This window comes from Hyperolius riggenbachi, chromosome 1 (genome assembly GCF_040937935.1).
Source record: "Hyperolius riggenbachi isolate aHypRig1 chromosome 1, aHypRig1.pri, whole genome shotgun sequence".
NCBI classification, from domain to species: Eukaryota; Metazoa; Chordata; class Amphibia; order Anura; family Hyperoliidae; genus Hyperolius; species Hyperolius riggenbachi.
The window spans coordinates 441,516,354-441,538,572 of record NC_090646.1 but is presented as its reverse complement, the minus strand read 5'-3'; the positions used below and the strand labels follow the sequence as shown (position 1 = coordinate 441,538,572).

General features: G+C 43.2%; 1 protein-coding gene across 1 annotated transcript in view; it reads right to left on the bottom strand.

Annotated features, from left to right (window-relative positions):
* Positions 1-22,219, bottom strand: part of RABGGTA (Rab geranylgeranyltransferase subunit alpha) — a 62,405-nt gene that overhangs the window by 13,838 nt on the left and 26,348 nt on the right. Inside the window, exons 7-15 of the mRNA XM_068271454.1 lie at positions 20,417-20,500; positions 20,230-20,312; positions 17,140-17,232; positions 16,376-16,478; positions 16,238-16,289; positions 12,279-12,367; positions 2,926-3,014; positions 434-550; positions 240-353 (exon numbers count right to left, since the gene is read on the bottom strand). Coding sequence (XP_068127555.1) covers positions 240-353; positions 434-550; positions 2,926-3,014; positions 12,279-12,367; positions 16,238-16,289; positions 16,376-16,478; positions 17,140-17,232; positions 20,230-20,312; positions 20,417-20,500 — 824 coding nt within the window. The remainder of the gene's footprint in view (positions 1-239; positions 354-433; positions 551-2,925; positions 3,015-12,278; positions 12,368-16,237; positions 16,290-16,375; positions 16,479-17,139; positions 17,233-20,229; positions 20,313-20,416; positions 20,501-22,219) is intronic.

Genomic DNA, 22,219 nt, shown 5'->3' with positions numbered 1-22,219 from the left:
TTGCCGGCAGTGTAAAAGATTCTAAATCAAAAAGTGTTAAAATGTTGAATTTTGTTGAATTTAATATACAGTATTTCAGTAAGTGGTGCATATTGTTGAATTTAATATACAGTATTGTGGCATGTCAGAATCATTACTTAAATTGTTACAGGCTCCGGTTTGTGTAAAAATCTACTCTTATGGACATATATTCCCATATGCTGCTCATGTTACCTCTCAGCTGGAACCAAATCACCTACCTCAATACATCGTAACATCGACAAGTCTCTAGGGAGGGACCGAAGCTGGTTGTTCGAAAGACACATGTGAGTGACCAGTATTAAATGGTCTAGATGGCATAATCTTGTAAGTCTCTGAGGGAAGAACAGGAAATGTTAGGCACGGTTATGTAGAGATGTCCTCTCACTTGTAATAAACATCGTCCACAGTTTACCTTATCTGCAACTATAATCAAATTTGCTTCAGCATACTCCATTTTTAATATGGCATTTTCCATCTGGAACTTGCTGCGAAGGTCGTCATAGTAACCAGAGCGCATTGGGTCTACAGCCTATGATAGGACAGAAAAGTTTCTTCTCAGACAAACATGTATGCAGTAGCTACTTTCAATGCCTCGGTTTACTTTTTAATTCACAGAGCTACAAAACCAAACTTTGCTGAATTCCTGTTGTCAAGAAATGTAAAAGCGTATGGAATGCCAGGACATTTGCTGGAGGACATAACATTTTGAACGTAGCTTGGGAATGTAGTAGCAAAGTGTGATTAAGTGAAAAACATGCAATTTCATTTTGACATACTTTCTCATTCAAATTTCTAACATGTAACATTTAGCTCTGATTACCTAAGGTCTGAAACCCACTAGTGGTTGCAAAACACTCTCAAAAAAGCGATTTTGAAAGTGATTTTGACACTTCAAAGTGGAGTGATTTTAGGGAAAGCGATTTTGGGTCCTGTTCTCTCTTTAATGGAGTCGCTATAAACAAAACAATTGGGATTCTGTAGGACCATGGCCACTCACTTTCAGCAGAAAATCGCTTTCAGAATCGCCAGCGATTCCCAGAAAGCATAAATTGACGCTGAACGTGCTCTAGTGGGTCCAAGGCCTTAAAAGAAAAAAAAAAAAAAAAAAAGGCAAAGGAGTAAAACTAAAACTACAAAAGACTTCAGTTAACATTTATCCCTGTTCACAACAATGCCCAGCATAAAAACATCACTATTATACAGTTATGAAAAAATAATTAAACTCTCTTTCAGTTCTAAGGGTCAGGACATACCATAATAAACAATCATCTGGTCCTTAGTGGGTTCAAAAATTATTTGAATTCACCATATTTATCAGACCCTAAGATGCTCCAGACCATAAGAAACACCTAGGGACAAAATCCAGGGAAAAAAAATATACTGTCTCCCTATAAAATTATTATGTCTCCCTTGTGCCTTCCTTGTACCTTGTGTCTCTCCTGTGCCTGTCTCCTCCTCTGTCCCTATATCCTCTCCTTACCTCCTGTGTCTCCGTGTCCTCTTCTGTCCCCATGTCCTCTTCTGCCATCTTAATACATGGGCCAGTTGTTTAGTGAGAATCATTCACCCTCCATCCCGGAGCGGCAGTTGATCGTTAGTGCGGAAGAACAGTAGCTATATGTAGAGAGCCAACCTTTAGACTGCCTGCGGCCAATCAGGCGTGGGGTGCTGCCAATCATGGCCGCCTGCCCGTTTTTAAGTGGAGGCAATGCTTACGAGGGTGGGACCATGGCTCCGTCATTGAGGCCAATCACTGCACCTGCTCAGTAGCAGTGACCTATCAGATGTCAGTGGGCGATGATAGGTCCCTGCTCTTGCAGGCTCAGTAGTCATCGGGTTCGAGAACAATAATAATCTAGCGGCTTACCGCTCAGGCTAAATAACAGAGTCCAATCAGGTCCGCTCCACTGCGCAGTCGTGAGCCATCTGCTCCTGTGCAGTAGAGCAAACCCAGTCAGGCTAAGTTATTTACACCTGAGCGGTGAGCCGCTAGTGCACTTGTGTGAGACGTCACTGGATTATCATTGTTGTGGACTGGCTTGGTGTCCCACCGCTGAATTGTTCTGGCTAAGGAGGACGGGGAAAGCCTCATTAGGATCCAGAGGCTTTCCCCTGCCGAGGTAAGGATCTGTTTTTCAAGTTCCAGATCCTCTTTTAGGTCCTGCCACAGCATCAGGTTAATGTTTGACCTTTGTGCAATAGGAACACTGATTCTTTCTTTTTCAGCCATTTTGTTGTAGATTTACAGTTGCTTCATGATGTCGGCAATTGTTTTCTGCAGCAGGACTTCAGAACTGAGATCTTTCTGTTTATCTTATTTCTGCAGAGCATATCTATCCAATCTATGTATTTCTAAGCTTGCTACCTCCAAGTAAGGGATTGTTGGGGTGAAGTATGGTGGGCCCCTTGCCACTACGATCATCATGAAGGCCTGACAAGCAATGATTAAAGCGAAGCAAAGACTGTGGAGTTGCTGGTCTCCCATCAGAAGCCTCCTTGAGTGGCAGAACAAAGAACACTGGCTACAAGTACTGGTGTAATCCAGGGTGGACTAAAACTAGCACTGCTGCCTTGCAGTGGAAGTTGGATTTTAAAGGCTAACGGAAGGAATTCTGCCAGAAAATCAGTGTGCCTGGAAGCTTTAGGTGGCAGCCCCACCACCAGGATCAGGTGCTGAAGGCTGATAACCTACACACCTTACATCAAATTATTACTGAAACGATTTCCATCTTACACTAGCTCAGTCATTTTTCTTCTATGTCCATAATAGGCACTTTTTAGGTGCAGCTGTGTAACTTTAAACATCACAGTAAATTGAGATCATCAGCCTCCTTCATCCTCATTGGCAGCTTTGTGTGGCTGTCCTGTCTATTAACACAGAGTGCTCTGCAATTTGTGTCATACCTTCAATGTGTCAAAACAGCAAAGTGACTCTTCTTCGTAAAGTAGAGGATCCAAAGCTCGCATCAGTAATATGATAGTTAGAAGGCACCCTGTAGACAGGGGAGAAGAAATAAATTAAGATGAGAGGAAAAATCATAGACGTACGACACCATTCTGTCTTAAAAGAAATCTGGCATGAAATTGAATATGAAAGTTGTGATGCCGACTGCCTACCAAAAAAATACCTGACCAACCACTGAAGCCTCGTTCACATTACAAACAGCAGATGGCTGTGCGATCGGAACGCAACGCGTACAATCGCATGCAATCTGCGTTTGTATGCTTTGCGTGGCTGATCCCATTCACTGTAGTGAATGGGTCAGCTGCGTGTTTTGCTAAAGAATGGGTGCAGCAGTGCATTCACACATTGCACTGCTACGGAACGCATGTAATGTGAACATCAGACAGTGCAGTCTATGCACTTCTGATGTTCGTGCGCATCTGCCTTCCGCACGTGTTGCTGAAACACGGACGGCAACGCGTCTAATGTGAATGCGGCCTGATACAGAACAAGTATGCAGATCAGAGCTGTTACTACACTGGCTGTATGCTTGTGTGATTTCAACACTGCTGAAGCCAAATAATTTACACAAAAACTGGGAGACTGGCTAGCTTTAAAAGGAAAGAAGGCCTTTATATTCAACTTACTTAAAAATGAGCTCTAGTGAAAATAATGTAATAAAAAAAGTGCTTCATTTTTACAATAATTATGTATAAATGATTTAGTCAGTGTTTGCCCATTATAAAATCTTTTAAATCCCCGATTTAGATTCTGACATTTATTACATGGTGACATTTTTACTGTTGGCAGGTGATGTAGCTGCTGCATGGTTGTTTGGCAGTGGGAAACAGCTGTAAACAGCCATTTCCCACAATGCAACAAGGTTCACAGACAGGAAACTGCCAAGAGTACGTACTCAGAATTTCTTTGTGGGAGGGGTTTCACCACAATATCTGCCATACAGCGCCCCCTGATGGTCCGTTTGTGAAAAGGAATAGATTTTTCATGTAAAAGGGGGTATCAGCTACTGATTAGGATAAAGTTAAATTTTTGGTCAGAGTTTCTCTTAAAGTTTTATTTCAGAAAAACCTACATATATTTTTTAAACATTCATTGTCTAAATTTGAGTAGTAAAACATAACTGAGCCTCTAATTACCCAATGTACATAACATTTACATCAAGCAGGTAATATTTAAAAAAAAAGTCCTAGCCATACTTCTCCATTAAAATGATCGCGAGCCGAAGCTCGCGAGCAAAACCAGATAGCTACCTTAAAGCGGACCCAAACCAAACATTTTTTTAATTCAAAATATTTAGTTGCACCACTCTGACACATAAATAAACACTCCTTCAAGCCTATGAGCATTTCAGTGCATGCCCTTCACCCTTCTCTTTTCATAACTAGGGATATACAGGTGGCAGCCATTAGCAATTCCTCCTTTGCCAGACACCACCTACTCCACCAGTTTGCTGGATTCTGTCCCGGCAATATGAAAAGAAGGGAGGGGTTCCTCCATTAAGTGTAAAATAGTTTATATTTGCCATCATGCAGCTGAAAAAAGGCTGTTATTTATTATAATTTAGAAAATAGATTTTATTTCTGAAATCGTGTATTTTTAATTTGGGTCCATTTTAAGAGAGGGAAGCCTCAGGATCCTATTGAGGCTTCCTCCCTGCTCTTAAGCCTCCCCGTTGCAGAGCGCGGCCCTTCACATCACGGCAGTGCAACTCTTCTTCCTGAAGCGTGGCCGTGCAGTAGACACACAAGCCCACCCGCTCATTCACAGCACGCTGGAGCCCAGGGCTCCAGCTTCCTCTGCATGAGTGGGCAGGCCGGTTATTGCGAGGCCACGCTTAAAGAAGAAGAGCTGCACGGCCCCGATATGATTATTATTATTTATTGTATTTATAAAGCGCAAACATATTATGCAGCGCTGGACATTAGTTTAGGTTACAGACAATATTTAGGGGTGACATACAGCAAAATGACAATACATGAATACAAGAAAACCAGATCATGCAGCACAGTATGAGTACAAGGTAATGCTTAGTCAGTCACTGGATGGAGCATGGAGATTAGGCAAGTTAGGTTCACTCAGATGCATAGCATGGGTGCACAGTAATGGAGGTGCATGATCAGGTTGGACACAAAAGGAGGAGGACCCTGCCCGAAGGCTTACAATCTAGAGGGAGAGGTAAGGACACGAAAGGTAGTGGACCAGAGTTAAGCTGTGGGTTTAGAGCACTTGTGAGTCGTAGTAGGCCAGAAAGAAAAGGTGAGTTGAGGGCCTTCTTGAAGATGTTGAAGGAGGGGGCTGCCCTAATGGGTGGAGGTAGGGAGTTCCATAGTGTTGGAGCAGCTCTTGAGAAGTCCTGGAGGCGTGCATGGGACTGGGTGATGCAGGGGGTGGTTAGGCGGAGTGAGCGACTAGGTGTGTACCTCTGAGTAAGATCGGAAATGTAGGTTGGACAGGTTTAGTGGACAGATTTGTAGGTCAGACACAGTATCTTGACTCTGATTCTGGACTGGATAGGAAGCCAGTGGAGGGATTCAAGGAGGGGATCCGCCGTGGTGGAGCAATGGGAGAAGTGAATAATTCTGGCTGCCGCATTCATGATGGACTGCAGTGGGGCTGTTCGGGTCATAGGGAGACCAGACAGCAGGGCATTGCAGTAGTCAAGGCGGGAAATTATGAGGGCATGGATGAGGAGTTTGGTGGTGCAGGGGTCATGAAAGGGCGAATCTTACAGATGTTACGAAGGTGGAAGTTGCAGGACTTTGTGAGGTTTTGGATGTGGGGAGTGAAGGAGAGTGCGGAGTCCAGGGTGACACCCAGACAGCGGGCTTGAGGGGTAGGGCGAATGGTAGTGTGGTTAGCGGCATTGCCGCTAATCTTCTGGGAGCCAAGCTCAATGACGGGGAACATCAGAGCAGGTAGTGAAGACTCAATAGGATCCTGAGGCTTCCCTCTCTTTAGGCAAGTATCTTATTTTGTACCTGAGCTTCGGCTCGGGTACACTTTAAGCATAAAGCTACAAACTGCATTTATTCAAATATAAACTGGATTTTTTGGGGGGGTCTGAAATATTGCATTGTACATTTCGTTTATATTTGGGTCAGATGCTGGTCCCTCTGACACCATTAAAGTGAGCATCTGGACTGCGTGTGTGTAGTTTATATCAGTATATGCAGTATATATTAAAAATGTACTATTTGTGAATTCTTAGTAAAATAATATAGCAGAACTAGTCATACAACACTGTTTTTTTATTCCAGTAGCGAACTGTACAGAAAAGCAGTTCTGCACACGTTAAGGCCCCGTTCACACTTGCGTTTTGCCATGCAAACGGACCGGATCCTGATTGGATCAGGACCTGATCCGGATCGGAACCGTACAGTTCCGATCCGGATCTGATCCGGATCCGGTCCGTTTGCATCAGGCTGCCATCCGGATCCGTGGGCAAAAAATAGCGAAATTTTAAGAAAAAATGTTGGGGTCAGCAGAAGGTGCACCTGGTGCACCTGTAGAATCAGGTTCCTCCGCTGTAGGCCTCACCTCCACCTCCGACATTTTGCCTAACAGCTCCAGCACGTCTGTCACTGCTGCTCCACTCCAGACATGCTTGGCCCATGTGTCCCCATCCGAAATGGCCGCTTGGATACGCATAGGAAGTGGGGTAGAACGTCAGGTTTTTGTAGGCAGTGTGTTCTGTGCCTTCCGTTCCCCATTGGTTTCTGTGTTCCGGATGGTGCTGTCAGGCTCAGGTCCGGCTCCGGTCCGGGTGCGTGGGCCGTAGATCCGGACCCAAAAAATAGCGCATGTTGGAAAAGAGTTCGGATCCGATCCGGCTCCGGTACGTACGGAACGGACGCGTGTGAACGTCCACATAGACTTTACATTGCTATGCGGAACGTACATTCCGTTTGTACAGTATGCGGTCCGGATCAGATCCGGAAAATCCGGATAGCGAACGCTAATGTGAACCGGGCCTAACTATACAGATAGAAACAAGCACAGAATAGCCACACTGTAATATGCTAAAAAACACTTGTGGAAGCGCCCTTGATGATATATTACTAGACGTACGGTAGACAACACATTTCATGGGTCTTGGCCCACTTCCCCAGGCCCATACAAGTGACCAAAAGTTCTACAGGCACTTGTATTGACCTGAAAAAGCGGGCCAAGACCCATGAAAAGAGTTGTCAACTGTGCATGAATAAACAATTTTTCCATTAAATAAAGGTTTGTCCTTAAAAAGAAAAGAACTTATGCTTCTCATTTGTACGACATCTAGTAGTGTCATATAATTAAGGGCACCTCCACCAGTGTTTTTTTTAGTATAGTCCATACCCCATAGGGGTTTTTTAGTCTCGAAGAACTTTAATCCTCACAACTAACCCAGGAGAGCGACCAACCAGCATCTACACCAACAGACCTGGGACACAGAGTAGGGACTGATGTATTACCGCAGGCTCAGATGGTGGTTGCAAGTTTTGCAACCCACCCTTGTGAGTATAACACTTATACAGGCGTGATTACATCCCTTTGGCCTCGATTCATAAAGCATTACCTCATGCGGTAATGCTGAAAACAGCAGACTTTACCGACCACTTAGCAAAAATGTCAATTCATAAAGGCTGTTACCGCATGAAAAGCTGACATTACCGACCAGGGAGATAAATTACCGACTTGGCTGTAGATACCGACAATACATGTCAGTAAATTGTCAGCAAATGTCAATTCATAAAGCCTTTAACAAGCGGTAAGTCTGGCGGTAGTTACCGACACCTCTAGTGAGGCGATAACAAGTTACCGACAGCTCTGATGAATGCAAAAGTGCAGAGAGCCTAAGTCTGTTTGAGTCATCAGTGGAGAGAGCCAGAGAGCCCTCTGTGTGAATCATTTGAGCAGGCAGAGAAAGACTGTGTGACTCATCTGTCTGAGTCATCAGTGGAGAGAGCCAGAGAGCCGTCTGTGTGAGTCATTTCTGCAGGGCAAAGAGAAAATGGAGATACTGCTCTACTCTACCGCTCAATGGGCTGCGGTAATTTACCGACCTCCAAGGGCAGCTGGGGAAATCTTTATGAATTAGCACACAGACCGGGAAAATACCGAGTGTGGTATTTTCACGACTAGATTTTTTTTATCGCACTGCTGTTTATGAATCGAGGCCTATGTCTAACGGTAGTGCACCATTGGGCTCTTGGTCACTCCCATTCACAGAGACTTGGAGGTTATGGATAACCACCAAGAATCAAAACTTTTTCTACGCTGTAATATGCAATGCCAACAAATTCAGTAACACATATAAAGGAAGTCATTGAATCCCATTCATTTATCACAGCAGTGCCAGACAAACACACTGTATGTGCAAAGTCTACAATCACAGGTAAACCAGTTGTTAAATGTGCAGCTATTTTCCTGTAGTGTAATCTGATGGCAATATTCTTGTAGTGTAATCTGACGGCAATTTCCTATTGTGTAATCTGATGGTAGTTCTATGTAGTGCTGTGAAACATTATGGTCAGAAAATCTAATATACAGTACTTCCATACAGGTCATTTGGAACTAATCAGACATTTATCCACCTTCAAATAGAACCCAAGGCTCGGCAGTTAAAAATGTAAGCCTTATATGAATCTCAGATTTTAAGCCAACTATATTTAATACCATGTCCATAAAATTAGATATCCACAGGATCCTGCTATGAAAATGTCCTAATCTATTTACAAAGCTGAACCAGGAATACTTGTATTACTGAACTAGGGAGGGCAAAATTAACTGGTGAATTTACTAACAGGGCAGTTTCTAGGCTAATTTACACACAGGGCGAGGGTGTAAAATTGTATAGGTAGCTAGCTATATGTTCCCCCAGTATAGGTAGCCAGCTATAGTTGCCCCCTGTATAGATAGCTAGCTATAGGTTAGCTAGGTATAGGTGCAGCCAGTATAGCTTAGCTAGGTATTGGTGCCACTGCTCTACTTCCTGCTAATCAGTAGAAAGTAGAGAGCGTATAAGTTGCTATGCAGACAGAGGCGAACAGCAGCAAGTGATCAGCGCTTGGAGCAGGGAGGGAGATGAGCTGTTCCTTTGGTCTTCCACTGCGTTTACTCTGCCAAGAGGGGGGAGCATGTAGGGGGGCCCCAGGGAGATGGAGGGAGAAGCCTTGGTTCCCCTCCCCATGGCTGAGTCCCAGTGAAGCCGCGGCATCCCCCTCCGACACTGCGCCCCCTCTCTCACAGCGCCCCGGGCGGAGCCCCGGCTCTAGAAACGAGGCTGTTTACTAATTCTATATCTGCTGGTTAAACAGAAAATAGAAGTATCTACATAGAATAATGAATAAGCACTTATATTCTCATTGCCATGTATAGCACACAGGACTAAGGTACAGACCAAGAGCTCTAAGTTATTTATGCAGACAAATCAGTGTTATTTCAGGATCCCTTAGAACCAAAAGTAAACAGATCATAGAAACCAGTTTGTCAAGGTACCGAGAAACAAAATTGTTATTAAGAAGACTGCACCCAGAATACTTATGGGAAAATACATTATTAATAGATTACAGTATTGCAAAACTTAAAAAAAGTAGAACAGTTCAGCAGTCCTATCTCACTACATGACAGTCATGGCTGTACTTGTTTTTGCAACACTGTTAAAATCTGAAATATTATCATTGTCAATAACTAGTATCATCAGTGACTGATTTCTAAGTGTAGATTCACACTATGGGCTTGATTCACTAAACCGTGATAACTCATATCACGGTTGCGCTAGCATTTTCGCCTGCAATCGCAAATTTTCACACGCAAATATTCGCGATTGTATGCGAAAATTTGCAATAGCGTGAGCGAAAACGCGCAAAAAAATACTAGCGCGCCCGTGATACGAGTTATTACGGTTTGGTGAATCAAGTCATATGCATGATGCATAACACAAGCGTTATAATGTGTGTGAACTACAATGGACATTGCGTGCGTTATAACATAGGGTACATGTTAATTCAAAACCTGCATGCAGCAAGTTAGACTAATGTGATCCGGTCCAACACAGAGAAGTGAACAGCCTCATAGAGTTGTATGGGCAGTGTGTAGACGTGCAGAATTATTTTGCACTGCAACAGATATATATTGTATAAATGCACCCCAAGGTAACAATGTACTTTTGTTTTCACTGGGGGGACATATTTATGTATTAAATCTTAATTTTTCCATAAAATCGTAACAAGCAAGCAGCTTGCTACGTGCAGTCCTGGCAGCATAGCGTGCGCTGTTCACTTATGCGCAATCCATTAAGTGCCGCACAATGAGCTTGTAGCGCGGTGCACGCTCATAATATGGCACTTTGGGGATCATGAGGAAGTGAACAGCGCACGTTATGCTGCCAGGGCCATGCGTAGCTTGCGAAGCTAGTATTAACCCGCGCTGCTTTAGTGCGGTAGCGTTAATAAATCTGCCCCTATGTGTCAGAACGTATTATAGCCAGCAAATCAGTGTGACAGCCAGTTGAACAGCACTTTTAGAATAACTGAGCAAATTTGGTCTCCATATCAGTCTCTCCTTTAAAGCAAGCATGGAAAAAATATGCTTTTTAAGTTGCATGTGTAAATGAGCCATAAAGCATGCCAGCCTGCTGTTTTCCTTTTTGTGGCCTGTAAACTTTCCAATTAGTGTTTTGAACCTGTCATGGGTCTACACAAGGGCAAGAAGTCAGCCCGCTGCAATTGACATTCTGAGTATTTATGAGTATGATGATTGATCCTGCTTGCAAGTACAATTTGTAAATGCTTAAACAATATGACTGGTTGCTGTCGGCGATGTGTGCAACTTATTAAGGTAGACAGAGCATGGACAATTTACAAAACAGACGCAAGTCCCACTCCTAATACATATATAAAGACACTTTAGAGCAAAGAAATTCACATATATGATGTTAGCTACTAATCGGTAGCCGTAGTGGCTGCTACTGCTATAGTGGTGGCTGATAACCTACAGGCAGGCAAAAGGGGAGGCAGAATGGCGATACAAGGTGGCCACTGCATGGGGCACTGCATGGAATTAATGACTGTAAAGAGCCTCAAGGGCTAATAGCAAAGGCTTGGTGGGCTGCATTTGGCCGCTGGGACGGACTTTGGAGATGCCTGTACTAGGAGGCCAGCATATATATGCAAGACCTCTGTGTTGGGACTGTTGTGTACAATATTACACACAGTCTAGTCACTATAACTGATGCACACAAGAAGCATTTAAGCATTTCAACATATGATATAAACGGAGTAAATAAAATGCACTGGATGAGCTGACACGCCTAGCAAGCAGAGATTGGGTCTCCAGCTCTTTTAGTGGTCAGGAGAAGCTTCACACAAGCAATAAGCTATCTGCTATTCGGATTACAGGCAATTTGGAATTTAACAAAAAGAATAGAAGCACTGTAGAAGAGGAAAACAAAAATATTTAATGATGTATTCACAATACTGTTTTAAATCTCATTTTATTTCCTAAATCCTGGGAATATGCTTTAAATATTTAAAATACTACTTCATATAGTAAGTTATACATATGTATACTATGTACTACAAAGAAGTTGACAGTGACATCTGCTGGCCATCAATCTGTACTACTATAAGATATTGTTTGAAGGAAGTCTACAGTACGGCATAATTTCACAATAATAGAAAACATACGGTAATAGAGGCACCCGATTTAATTCTGATTCCTCTAGTTGTTGTTAACTTGTGGAAGATCTGTATGGTCTGTTCAGTCAACTGAATGTAGATACTTTAAAGTGCACAGTATTTGTGAATGAGCATAAATATCAACAATCCTTTTTTGTGTTTCAAGCACTACAGCTGTAGACTACTGTAATTCTTTACAGTTTACACAATACAACTGATCACAGGTAGCTATGAGTAAGGTCTGAAACATGTCAGCTGTTACAAGCTGCAGTGTGTCTGGTTTGACCTTTTAAAATGGATATGTCTATTAATCAAATATTTTGATACGACAGTCATTTGTGCGGATCCATTCTCTTCTGATGTTTGGCCTTGGTGCACCCTGATCCAGCACAATGTCTAAACTCTTTGCAGTCTCAATGCTCAGGTGTTGGGACTTTTTTCCTTCTATACACAAATATTTAGATAAATAATTGACCTGGGATTCCTCACACCATGTGCATATAAGGGCGTCAAGTCTAATACTGGCAAAACCATCTGCTACAGAGTCAAGCTACAAGATATTCTCAGTAAATAAGATACCATCAGGGGAACTGAGAAAAAAAAGAAATGAATATAGTATACATTAATAACCTTACACTTATTCTCAGGTTCCAGTTCCTGGAGCTCCTTGCAGGACTGTAGCTCGTGCTGCAGGACACTGCTCTTGCCTTCTGACAGCTCCAAGCTAAAGAAAGTAAAGAAAATGGTGAACCAATCAGGATTTGTGGACAGAAACAAAAATCCAAATCACAAAGTCAATTTCAGCCATAATTGAAAGCAACTTGCAAAATGTGAAAGCAGTTTTATTAGACCCCCTAACACATTTATGAATGTCCATGTCTGTATTGTCTATTACTATTGCTAGCAGGTCTCACCAGCTACAAAGTGACATTTCAAGCACTGCAGTTAATGAGGAAAAAATAATCCCATAATCACTTTCTATTTCACAGGAACTTAGACTATACTGCAAAAAGTACAAAAAGTATTGGGACCCTTACCTTAAAGGATACCACAACTGAAATGTGACATAATGAGATAGACATGTGTATGTACAGTGCCTAGCACACAGATAACTATGCTGTGTTCCTTTTTTTCTTTCTCTGCCTGAAAGAGTTAAATATCAGGTATGTAAGTGGCTGACTTAGTCCTGACTCAGACAGGAAGTGACTACAGTGTGACCCTCACTGAAAAGAAATTCCCCTTTTTTTACCTCTTTCTTGCTCTCAGAAGCCATTTTCTGCTAGGAAAGTGTTTTATAGTTGGAATTTCTTATCAGTGAGGGTCACACTGGAGTCACTTCCTGTCTGAGTCAGGACTGAGTCAGCCACTTACATACCTGATATTTAACTCTTTCAGGCAGAGAAAGAAAAAAAGGAACACAGCATAGTTATCTGTGTGCTAGGCACTGTACATACACATGTTTATCTCATTATGTCACATTTCAGTTGTGGTATCCTTTAACAAACATAAGAACTGTAATGACATCCTATTCTTAATCCATAGGTTTTAATATGGAGTTGGCCCACCATTTGCATCTAGAATAGCTTTAACTCTTCTGGGAAGGTTTTTCCAAGTCAGGCACTGATGTTGGACAAGAAGGCAATTTCAGGTTTTATTAATCCCAGAGATGTTCTATTAGGTTGAGGTCACGGCTCTGTGTAGGCCAGTCAAATTCCTCTACATCAAACCCTCATCCATGCCTTTATGGATCTTGCTTTACGCAATTGCTTGCTTAGCACTTGGGATTGCATTTAGGCTGGTTTCACAGTGGGACGTTAAAGTCCCACGTTACAGCAGCCAGTAACGCAGCCTAACTCACAGCACTGTAAAATCAATGTGCTGTTCACAGTGCACACGTTGCGTTACATAGTAACGCAGCACGTTTAAACAAAGTGCTGCATGCTGTACGTTATACTGGGCTAAGCCACGTTAGACTGTTTGCACATGCTCAGTAATGTTGGAGGAGGAGGTCTCCCCTCCTCCTCCATGGCCAGCCACATGGCTAATTAATATTCACTGCACTGTGGTGACTCCTGGTGGGACTCTAGTGTTGTCCGGATCATGAACGAATCGTTCATTTGATCCGGATCTTTTTTGTGAGTCAAATCATCCGGATCATCACAATGAAAGATTCGGTTCACAGTGGATGTCTGTCTGGAAGAACAGGAACATACAGAATGTACAGTGCAGGGAACGTCCTGTCCTGCTAGTCATTTCACCCAGTCTGCTTCCCTAGTAAAATTATTCAAATGATTTGGTTCAAAGATCCGGATCTTTTCAATGATCCGATTCAAATGATCCGAATCCTTAAAAAAGGACTTCCTATCACTAACCTGGATCGGCTGCTTTGAGAGCTGCATAACGCTGCTCAATCTGACGTCCAACTTCAACACCACCATACGTTGCGTTAGGGGCACGTTATGCGACCATAACGTCCCCTTTAACGCAACGTCTTGGTGGGAAAGTAGCCTTAGTAGTGGAAACCATCCCTAAGTGACCAAGCCCAAACCCCAGAAAATCCCCACAAGATACAAGTCCCCTCCAAATTTACATTTGGCACATTAAAGTCAGACAAGTACTGTTCTCCTTGCAGCTGCCAAACTCAGACTTATCAATCAGATTGCCAGACAAAGAACACGTCTTCACTGCTCTAGAGGTTCAGTGGCAGCGTGTTTTATACAACTGTATCTGCATTGTATTGAACTTGGCGATGTAGGCCTTGGAAGCAGCTGCTCAGCCATGGAAACCCATTCCATGGAGCGCTTTATGCACTGTACTTAAAATGACCCCGAGGAGAAAATAAACTGATGAGAACAGCAATTGTATTTTTTCCTCCTACTTAAAAAGTAGGTTTAAAGCAAACCTATATGGTTTGCAAATGGAAAAGAGAGGTACTCCAGAGGCTCCCCCATCTCACCATTCCAGCGATGTTTCCTTCCGAAGCTCAAGGGAGTGCTCCCATATGAGAACAAGCGCAGGTGTACTGCGCTTACTCCAGAGGGTCCCTCATTTGCCTTCACCTCACCATTCTAGTGATGTGTCCTCCGGAAGCCCAAGAGCATGCTCCCATACGATAACAAGCAAAGGCATACGGTGCCTACACAGTAGCACTGACCTACTTGGGCTTTGGTAGAAAAAGCTGAGCCCGATTGGGCCCATACTACTGCACAGGCAGCTCGCACAATCGCAATAGCACAGACCCACTCGGGCTTCAGCAGAAAAAGCTGGAGCCATGGGCTTGTCGACAGTTTTCAGGAGACTTCAGTGCTGAAATGGGCTAGGTGAAGGAGGAAGGAGAAAGCCTCTGGATTATTCAGAGGGTTCCCTCTATGGAGGGGAGTACCCACTTGAGACACTTTTTTCCCCTACAGGTACACTTTAATGTTTCATTGTCTCTGCTTAATGACACAGTCTCAAGTGTTCCAAAGCTAAAATGTATGAAAAATGGACCTTTATTATCCATCCTCTGCACTCAGAAGCTGTTCTTGTCCAGAAAATAATTTTACAGCTGTAATTTCTTATCAGTGGGGGTTATGCTATGGAGTCCAACTATGTCCTGACTGGAGAGAAACTGAATAGTTTACTGCATTCTACTGTATGTCACTACACTGCCTTTTTGAATTTGGGATTGCAGTCATTATTAAAACACAGCATTCTCAGACCCAAAACCTTCCACTTGTGTGAGTTTCATTAATATCTCCAAAAATATCTAGGCAACTTAGCGTAGTACAAACAGGAGATGAGCACAATTAGTTTCCATACTTCTATGTTACACCAGCAATCACTGTTTTGTATACATAAAACAACAACAAATAACATTTGTAAAGCGCTTTTTTCCCGTAGGACTAAAAGCGCATCAGCATGGCTCAGACCATACAGATAAAGTGGGACAAAGAAGAATAACTGTCAGTTTGTTACTACTGTTTGAATTGCTGTTGCTGAGAAACCACCTTTTTCTCCAATGGCATATTGCTCACTTACGATTCATAAATGTTAAATATTACATTTATTACTAACAAAAATAAACCAAGGCAAGGATGCCTCAGTATAAAGATATGATATAACAGATGATTTGCTGTGTGTGGTGGGCTATAAATGCTCATCAGAGAGCAGTTGGGTATATAATATGCTGTCTCCAGTCAGCCTAATCCTTTCTCATTAGCAGTAATTAGGACTGTGGATAGAATTGTGAGTTTCCGTATACATCTCTCCCTTTCTTATTATATTACTTTTCATTTTTAAAGGTACGGGGTGCATACCACTCAGCTGTTTATAACCCAATGATAATTGGCGTTGAAGAATATCAACAGCATTTTCTATTACAGTCCAGGGTGACCAGTAACTTCACACACATATAATATTCATCAGATGCAATACTGCTTCACAATTTATTAGCCAATCTATACTCAATTACTGCAGTCCACACACTGTTCCACATATAAGTATTGTTTGTTTTGACACTACTAAACATAACCTCTAATCAGAGTAAAACGAAGAAACAACCAAGGTCACAACACAGGGAGGTAAAGAGTGGAAGCACACACACATAGATTACCTGAAAATATTATCTTCTGTAGCAGAGTCTCGGAACCACGTGACCCGTCTTCCTACATGAAAGGAAAACAGCATTTTCTAACTCTAATGAAGAATGCATTCAGAGATCCTGCATTGTTTTGCGCATTTCCTTTATCACCTGGATATGAGGCACACTCCTTCTGGGCTTCACCATATTTCCAGACAACCTTGAAGGTATGCTGACAGTTGCCACTCAAACGTTCTTTGGGGATATCACAGACCTGTTGGAGATGCAGAGACTGGTTCAGCCAATTACTCAGCCCTAAATCCATACTTTGTGACTACTCTGCAGAGGAACGGAACTCTGCATAGACATTTTACAATTACCCAGGTAATATTAATAGTAATCCTTCTGCCTTGTGCCTCCTCAATACATAGCTTTATGTACCCTCTCACACATACTCCGAATAGCTGCAGCTGAACAAGCTCAAGGATTAACATGGGCTGTATGGGGCAAATGAAATTTCATGCATGATCAAGAAAATGGTTTTCTTTTAATTTTGCCAGATTAGGCAGATCACGCTTTAGTGTAAAGGTGTGCAGGGCCAGCTGGAATAAAGGAACCAGACTACCCAGCAAGCTCATGGTGAACCAGAACTCATTGGAGTGTGTAAGGGGCTACAGAGGATCGAAAAGCCCTCTTACTAAGGTGTGGTTAGCTTACAGGGACAACTAAGGATTATTTGCATATTCAGCAGCAATGCATCGTGGGAGACATCATATGCTCACTCCAATCTGAATAATTGCAAATACCTTGTGTTTTAAGAAGACAAACATTTTTTTTTTATATCTGTGACATTTCACAACTACTAGACTTACAGCAGCTGGGCAAACAAGAGATGCACAAGTGACAAACACTACTCAAGATAAAGATTTTAGTACCCAAACTAAACTTGGCTTCTCTTTTCCTTCAGGAGTTTTCCAGGTGACCCTCAGAGGTTTCTCATCGACAAACAGCATTAAATCGCTCCCGACCTAAACCATAGAAAAAAAAAAAAAAAATTTTATCACTGAAATAAGCCATACTAGACATGCGCCTGACCTATGCCATATTATATTAAAACAACAATCTTCCAGCATGTAATATAAAATTAATGCTTTATATCTCTAACTGTAAAAAGTATACAGCCTGCCCAAACTGTAAGAGCAGCCATGCTGCAAATGCGCTCTCTATTCTATTTGGGGCAAAAATCCTCCGACTCCTACGTTTACGTGGCCATAGATTTAAGATGGCTCCGGGTGAGGACGCCACGGCCACAGGGCTCCGGTCTTTTTTTCTCCCCTTCCCCTAACTCCCCTCTCTGGCGACATCCCGACCACCTCCACCCACCTGGGGATGATGCAGGGGCCACAAAGGTGCCTCGCGGGCTGCTGGAGGATCGGGAGGTAGCATGCTGCGGGGTGAGGATCGCTTGTCCGGGGAATCACTGCTGCCAGGGGAGCCGGGACGCCGCTCTGGAGCCCGGGGATGCCGCACGCAGTGCCGCCTTCACGCTGCATATGTTCCGCCTCTCTTGCCGGGGACCACACGGAGAGGGCTCCACACTGCCCTCGGCCGCTTTTGAATGTCGAGGGCTGCCGCCTGGGAAGAAGCCGCCACGTGCTCCCGCCGCCTCCACCAGCCGTCGCCGGAGACCTCCCCCAGAGACCTCCCCATCACCGGGCGGGTGACCCGACGTCTGCAGCCTTGGATTGCTGGGGGTTTCCGGACCCCCTCCACCACGGGTCGCCCAGAGGCCTAGGGACCAGCAAGGGCACATGGGACACCCTCCACGTGCAGAGGAGGCCTGACTGCAGCTGCTCCTCCAGTCACCATGGGACCGACCACGCTGCCACTACGTAAATGGAGGGCCTGTTACTGCTCCATCGCAGCCACAGAGAAGGTATGCTGCCCCTGGCCTGTCCACCACTGCTGCCCAGCCGAGGTGCCCCCCGGCCTCATGTCCACCACTGCTGCCCAGCCCGGGTGGCCCCAGGCCCCACCACTGCTGCCCAGCCAGGGTGCCCCCCCGGCCCTATGTCCACCAATGCTGCCCAGCCGAGGTGCCCCCCGGCCTCATGTCCACCACTGCTGCCCAGCCCGGGTTGCCCCAGGCCCCACGTCCACTACTGCTGCCCAGCAAAGGTGTCCCCTGGCACCACAGGGCCCCCACTGTGTCTGCACCCTCATCACCCAACTAGGAGCGCTTCTCCTCGAGCAACCTGGCTCAAGTGATCCCTGCTGTCCGCCTCCATCATGATCCCCCATAGCTTCCTCTCTACTTTTCGTGGACAATCGGTAGCACCTGTCTAGTTGGGAGCGTGTCGCTGTGTAGCGTCCAGTGCCGAAAATGGCAGCGCTCATATCAGCTCTCAGGCTGTTCCTCCAGCCCCACTCTTTTCTGTTCCTGCTATCAGTGTATGTCTTGCTATGTTTGTATTACGTGAATTGTACGTGTATGCTGTAATGCTCTGTTTTTGCTTTTATTGTTTATACGTATGTACCATGCTTAACTGTATACGACGCTCTGCTTAAATGTACGCACAAATTGTAATGTTGTCCTATGTATGCCTGTCCCACGTCTACGTATGTACCATGCTTAACCGTGCTATTTTCTTGTTTTTCATCAATGACCCTGTATGCGCCAAAACAAATTCTGGGTACAATCCACCGTTGTACTTGGCGAAATAAATTCTGATTCTGTTTATGAATCCACCGACTCCACATCTGGGTACCCAAAAATTTGTCCTACTCCACAGCCCTGACAGGGCTGTGGAAATAAATGGTGCAAAAATAATCCAAAACAGACTCCTTAATTCCATAGCCCTGATACTTTTATCACACAGAAAAGGGCAGATTTTCTGTGTTACCCTTTGCTACAGTTCAGCAAAGGAGGAACATGAGGATAACAACTCATCCGAGGTTGCGCTATTACTGCTTCTATATGCTCTAAACGCTAGGTATACAAAGTCCATATATGCGAGTCTGGACAGTGCATGAATTGTTGGCCCACAACTCAGAGAAAATTCAGACACATTAAAAAAACAAAACAAAAAACCCTTCCATTTAACCCTTAGCACACTCAAATGGCAGATAAATTTCATAGACAGGGTAAGAAGGATTGCCACTATTTGAGTATGGCATTCATTTACTGTGGTTCATTGAAACATTCATTTCTCTGTGTAAGAACTGGGATTCTTAGCTTTGCATGTTGGAATTTAAGAAAAGCTGAAGCTCATCCCAAGCACGATGCAGCAAGCTTTTGTCGATGGCCTTGGGGGGACCCAGCACTGCAACTGCAAGGTGGAGGGGGACAGAGGAAGCTTCAATCTGAACAGGTACCCTCTTGGAGCAAATTTTCTTGCTACAGGTACAATTTAAATGTAAAGCTTTCCATCTATGCAGTGGTATGCTGACTTTCTAGCTGGCATTTGATTATTAGCGGTGAAAACACCTGTACCTGTAAAGAGGTGGCCAGCGACATTTGAGAACACCTGTACTGATCACTAAAGAGGTGGCCAGCGACATTTGACAACACCTGTACCCATCACTAAAGAGGTGGCCAGTGACTTTTGAGGACACCTGTACCCATCACTAAAGAGGTGGCCAGTGACATTTGAGAACACCTGTACCAATCACTAAAGAGGTGGCCAGTGACGTTTGAGAACACCTGTACACATCACTAAAGAGGTGGCCAGCAACATTTGAGAACACCTGTTTTCTTTAGCAATTACATTAACTGCTGTGAAAAAAAATGTGTGCACTTTTCTGCCTACAAACACACATGTTGTGCAGAAAATTGAAAGACAAGTGTGTTCCCTGCCTTACTCCTTTACAAAACAATAATGCATACACAGTATCTCAGAATGATATAAAATTAATCTTGGGATACCTTATATATAAAACTAATAAAGGGATTAGTGTAATGTAGGGACAGTTAGTCAATGTATATGTGAGCAACAAACAGCTCTGTATGCAAACTGTTAACTTACAAGTATTGGATGAGAAAAAGTAGCAGTTGCAAAGGGTATCTCTACATCAACAAGGACACATCGAATAGACAGTGGATGATCACCTGAAATGTAAAACAAACAGCAAGAAGCAAATGATTATAAGAGAATAAGAAAACAAGCAAAACTACTTACAGTAAAAAGCGATCAGATGCATCAAGCTTCTTACCTCTCCCTAGAAGCCAGCGATGGTAAAACCAGGCACTCTGATCATTTGGGTCCGTGAAGAAAGCATTTTGGACAAGCTCAAGTTCTAGTATAAAAATATAAACATAATAGGATTAACAAATTGTACTAAGGCAAGGAATGATGCAAGTCTTATATTAGAAACCTTTTCGGTTAATGACAGTAAATAAATAATTAAAATAAAATAAAAATAATAAGTACCGGTACATCACTAAACTAATTTGCCACACAACTGAAGGATACAATTACAGCAGGCATTATACATATACATTATAATATATTATGCTTCCCCACATGCCTCACCACCAAAACGATGCCCACTAATGATACAGTAGTATCCATTCAAAGTATATGTACTGTACTCCGTTTACTCCTCTACAACATAGATTTGTTAAGACTGACCAATCAAAATTGTATCATTAGTGAGCATTTTAAGAGCTGCAACCCACTAGAGCGATTTTGGGAGCATTTAGGGAGTGATTCAGACCGCTAGCGATTTCCCTAAACGCTCAACTAATGTTAATGGATGGGCCAAATTCCACTGGAGCGATTGCGATTACCAAAATTGCAAATGCAGGACATGCAGCATTTTTGAGCATTAGCGTTTCTGCAATGTAAAGTATATAAAATGCTGGCATAATTGCTTGTCAAAACCTACACAGAGCGATTTTGCTAGCGTTTTTACATTACTACACACCGTAACAAAATTAAGGTTAATTGAAAGGACCAATCAGAATTAAAAAACGCTAATCACTACACAACCACTGGCAAATCGATAACTTTTCTTTTAATTTTTGATTTTTAAAATCGCTCCTGAAAATGCTCATAAAATCGCTTACAAACCGCTCATACAAAAACGCTAGCGATTGTGATTAGCGATAGCGTTTTGTAGTGGGGTCCAGCCCTAAGGCTGTTAAGTGATTGAAATAATCAGTGTAACCCAGATTTTATTCTATGTACAAATAGGCATGAAAATCTCCGTGTAGTACTAGTGTAGCTCATACCTGATATAATGAAATAATGGCTCCCGATCATCTTGGTTGAAAATGTATGCATAGCAGCCCAGTGTCTTTTGCTACTCTTTACTGATTTGGCATTACAGATTGCTGTCCCTTCACTGCTAGTGTTCCTGCTGGGACTTCCTTTGAAGTTCCTATAGTCAAGCACCACTCACGTGTCCTCTCCCCTCCACCCTCTGAACAGAGTTTTTGTGTAGTTCCCATTCTTAAATGGTACCTAAAGTGAGAGGTATATGGAGGCTGCCATTTGTATTTCCTTTTAAGCAATACCAGTTGCCTAGCTATCCTACTGATCTTCTGCTTCTGATACTTTTAGCCATGGACCCTGAACAAGCATGCAACAGATCAGGCGTTTGACATTATTGTCTAATCTGACAAGATAAGCTGCATGCTTGTTTCTGGTGTGATTCAGACACTACCGCAGTCAAATAGATCAACAGGACTGCCAGGCAACTGGCAATTTTTAATAGGAAACAAATATGACAGCCTCGCTTCATTTTCCAATTTAAGCTGCTCTAAAGATTGAACTTGATGGATGGATATCTTTTTATCAAACAAGCTAACGGTTACTATGATTGGTTCACACTTCACAGGACAATATTTACAAGCTGATCACTGAAGTAAGTGTAAAGTGAAAAGCAGTGTGGTCTCACTACTGTGATAACTTAAACATGCTGTCATGAGCAGAAAACAGCTTATATTTTTAGTGATTGTCTAGATGTATAAAATCTACAGGAAAATGTCACTGCTTTGTGAAACTGTACAGC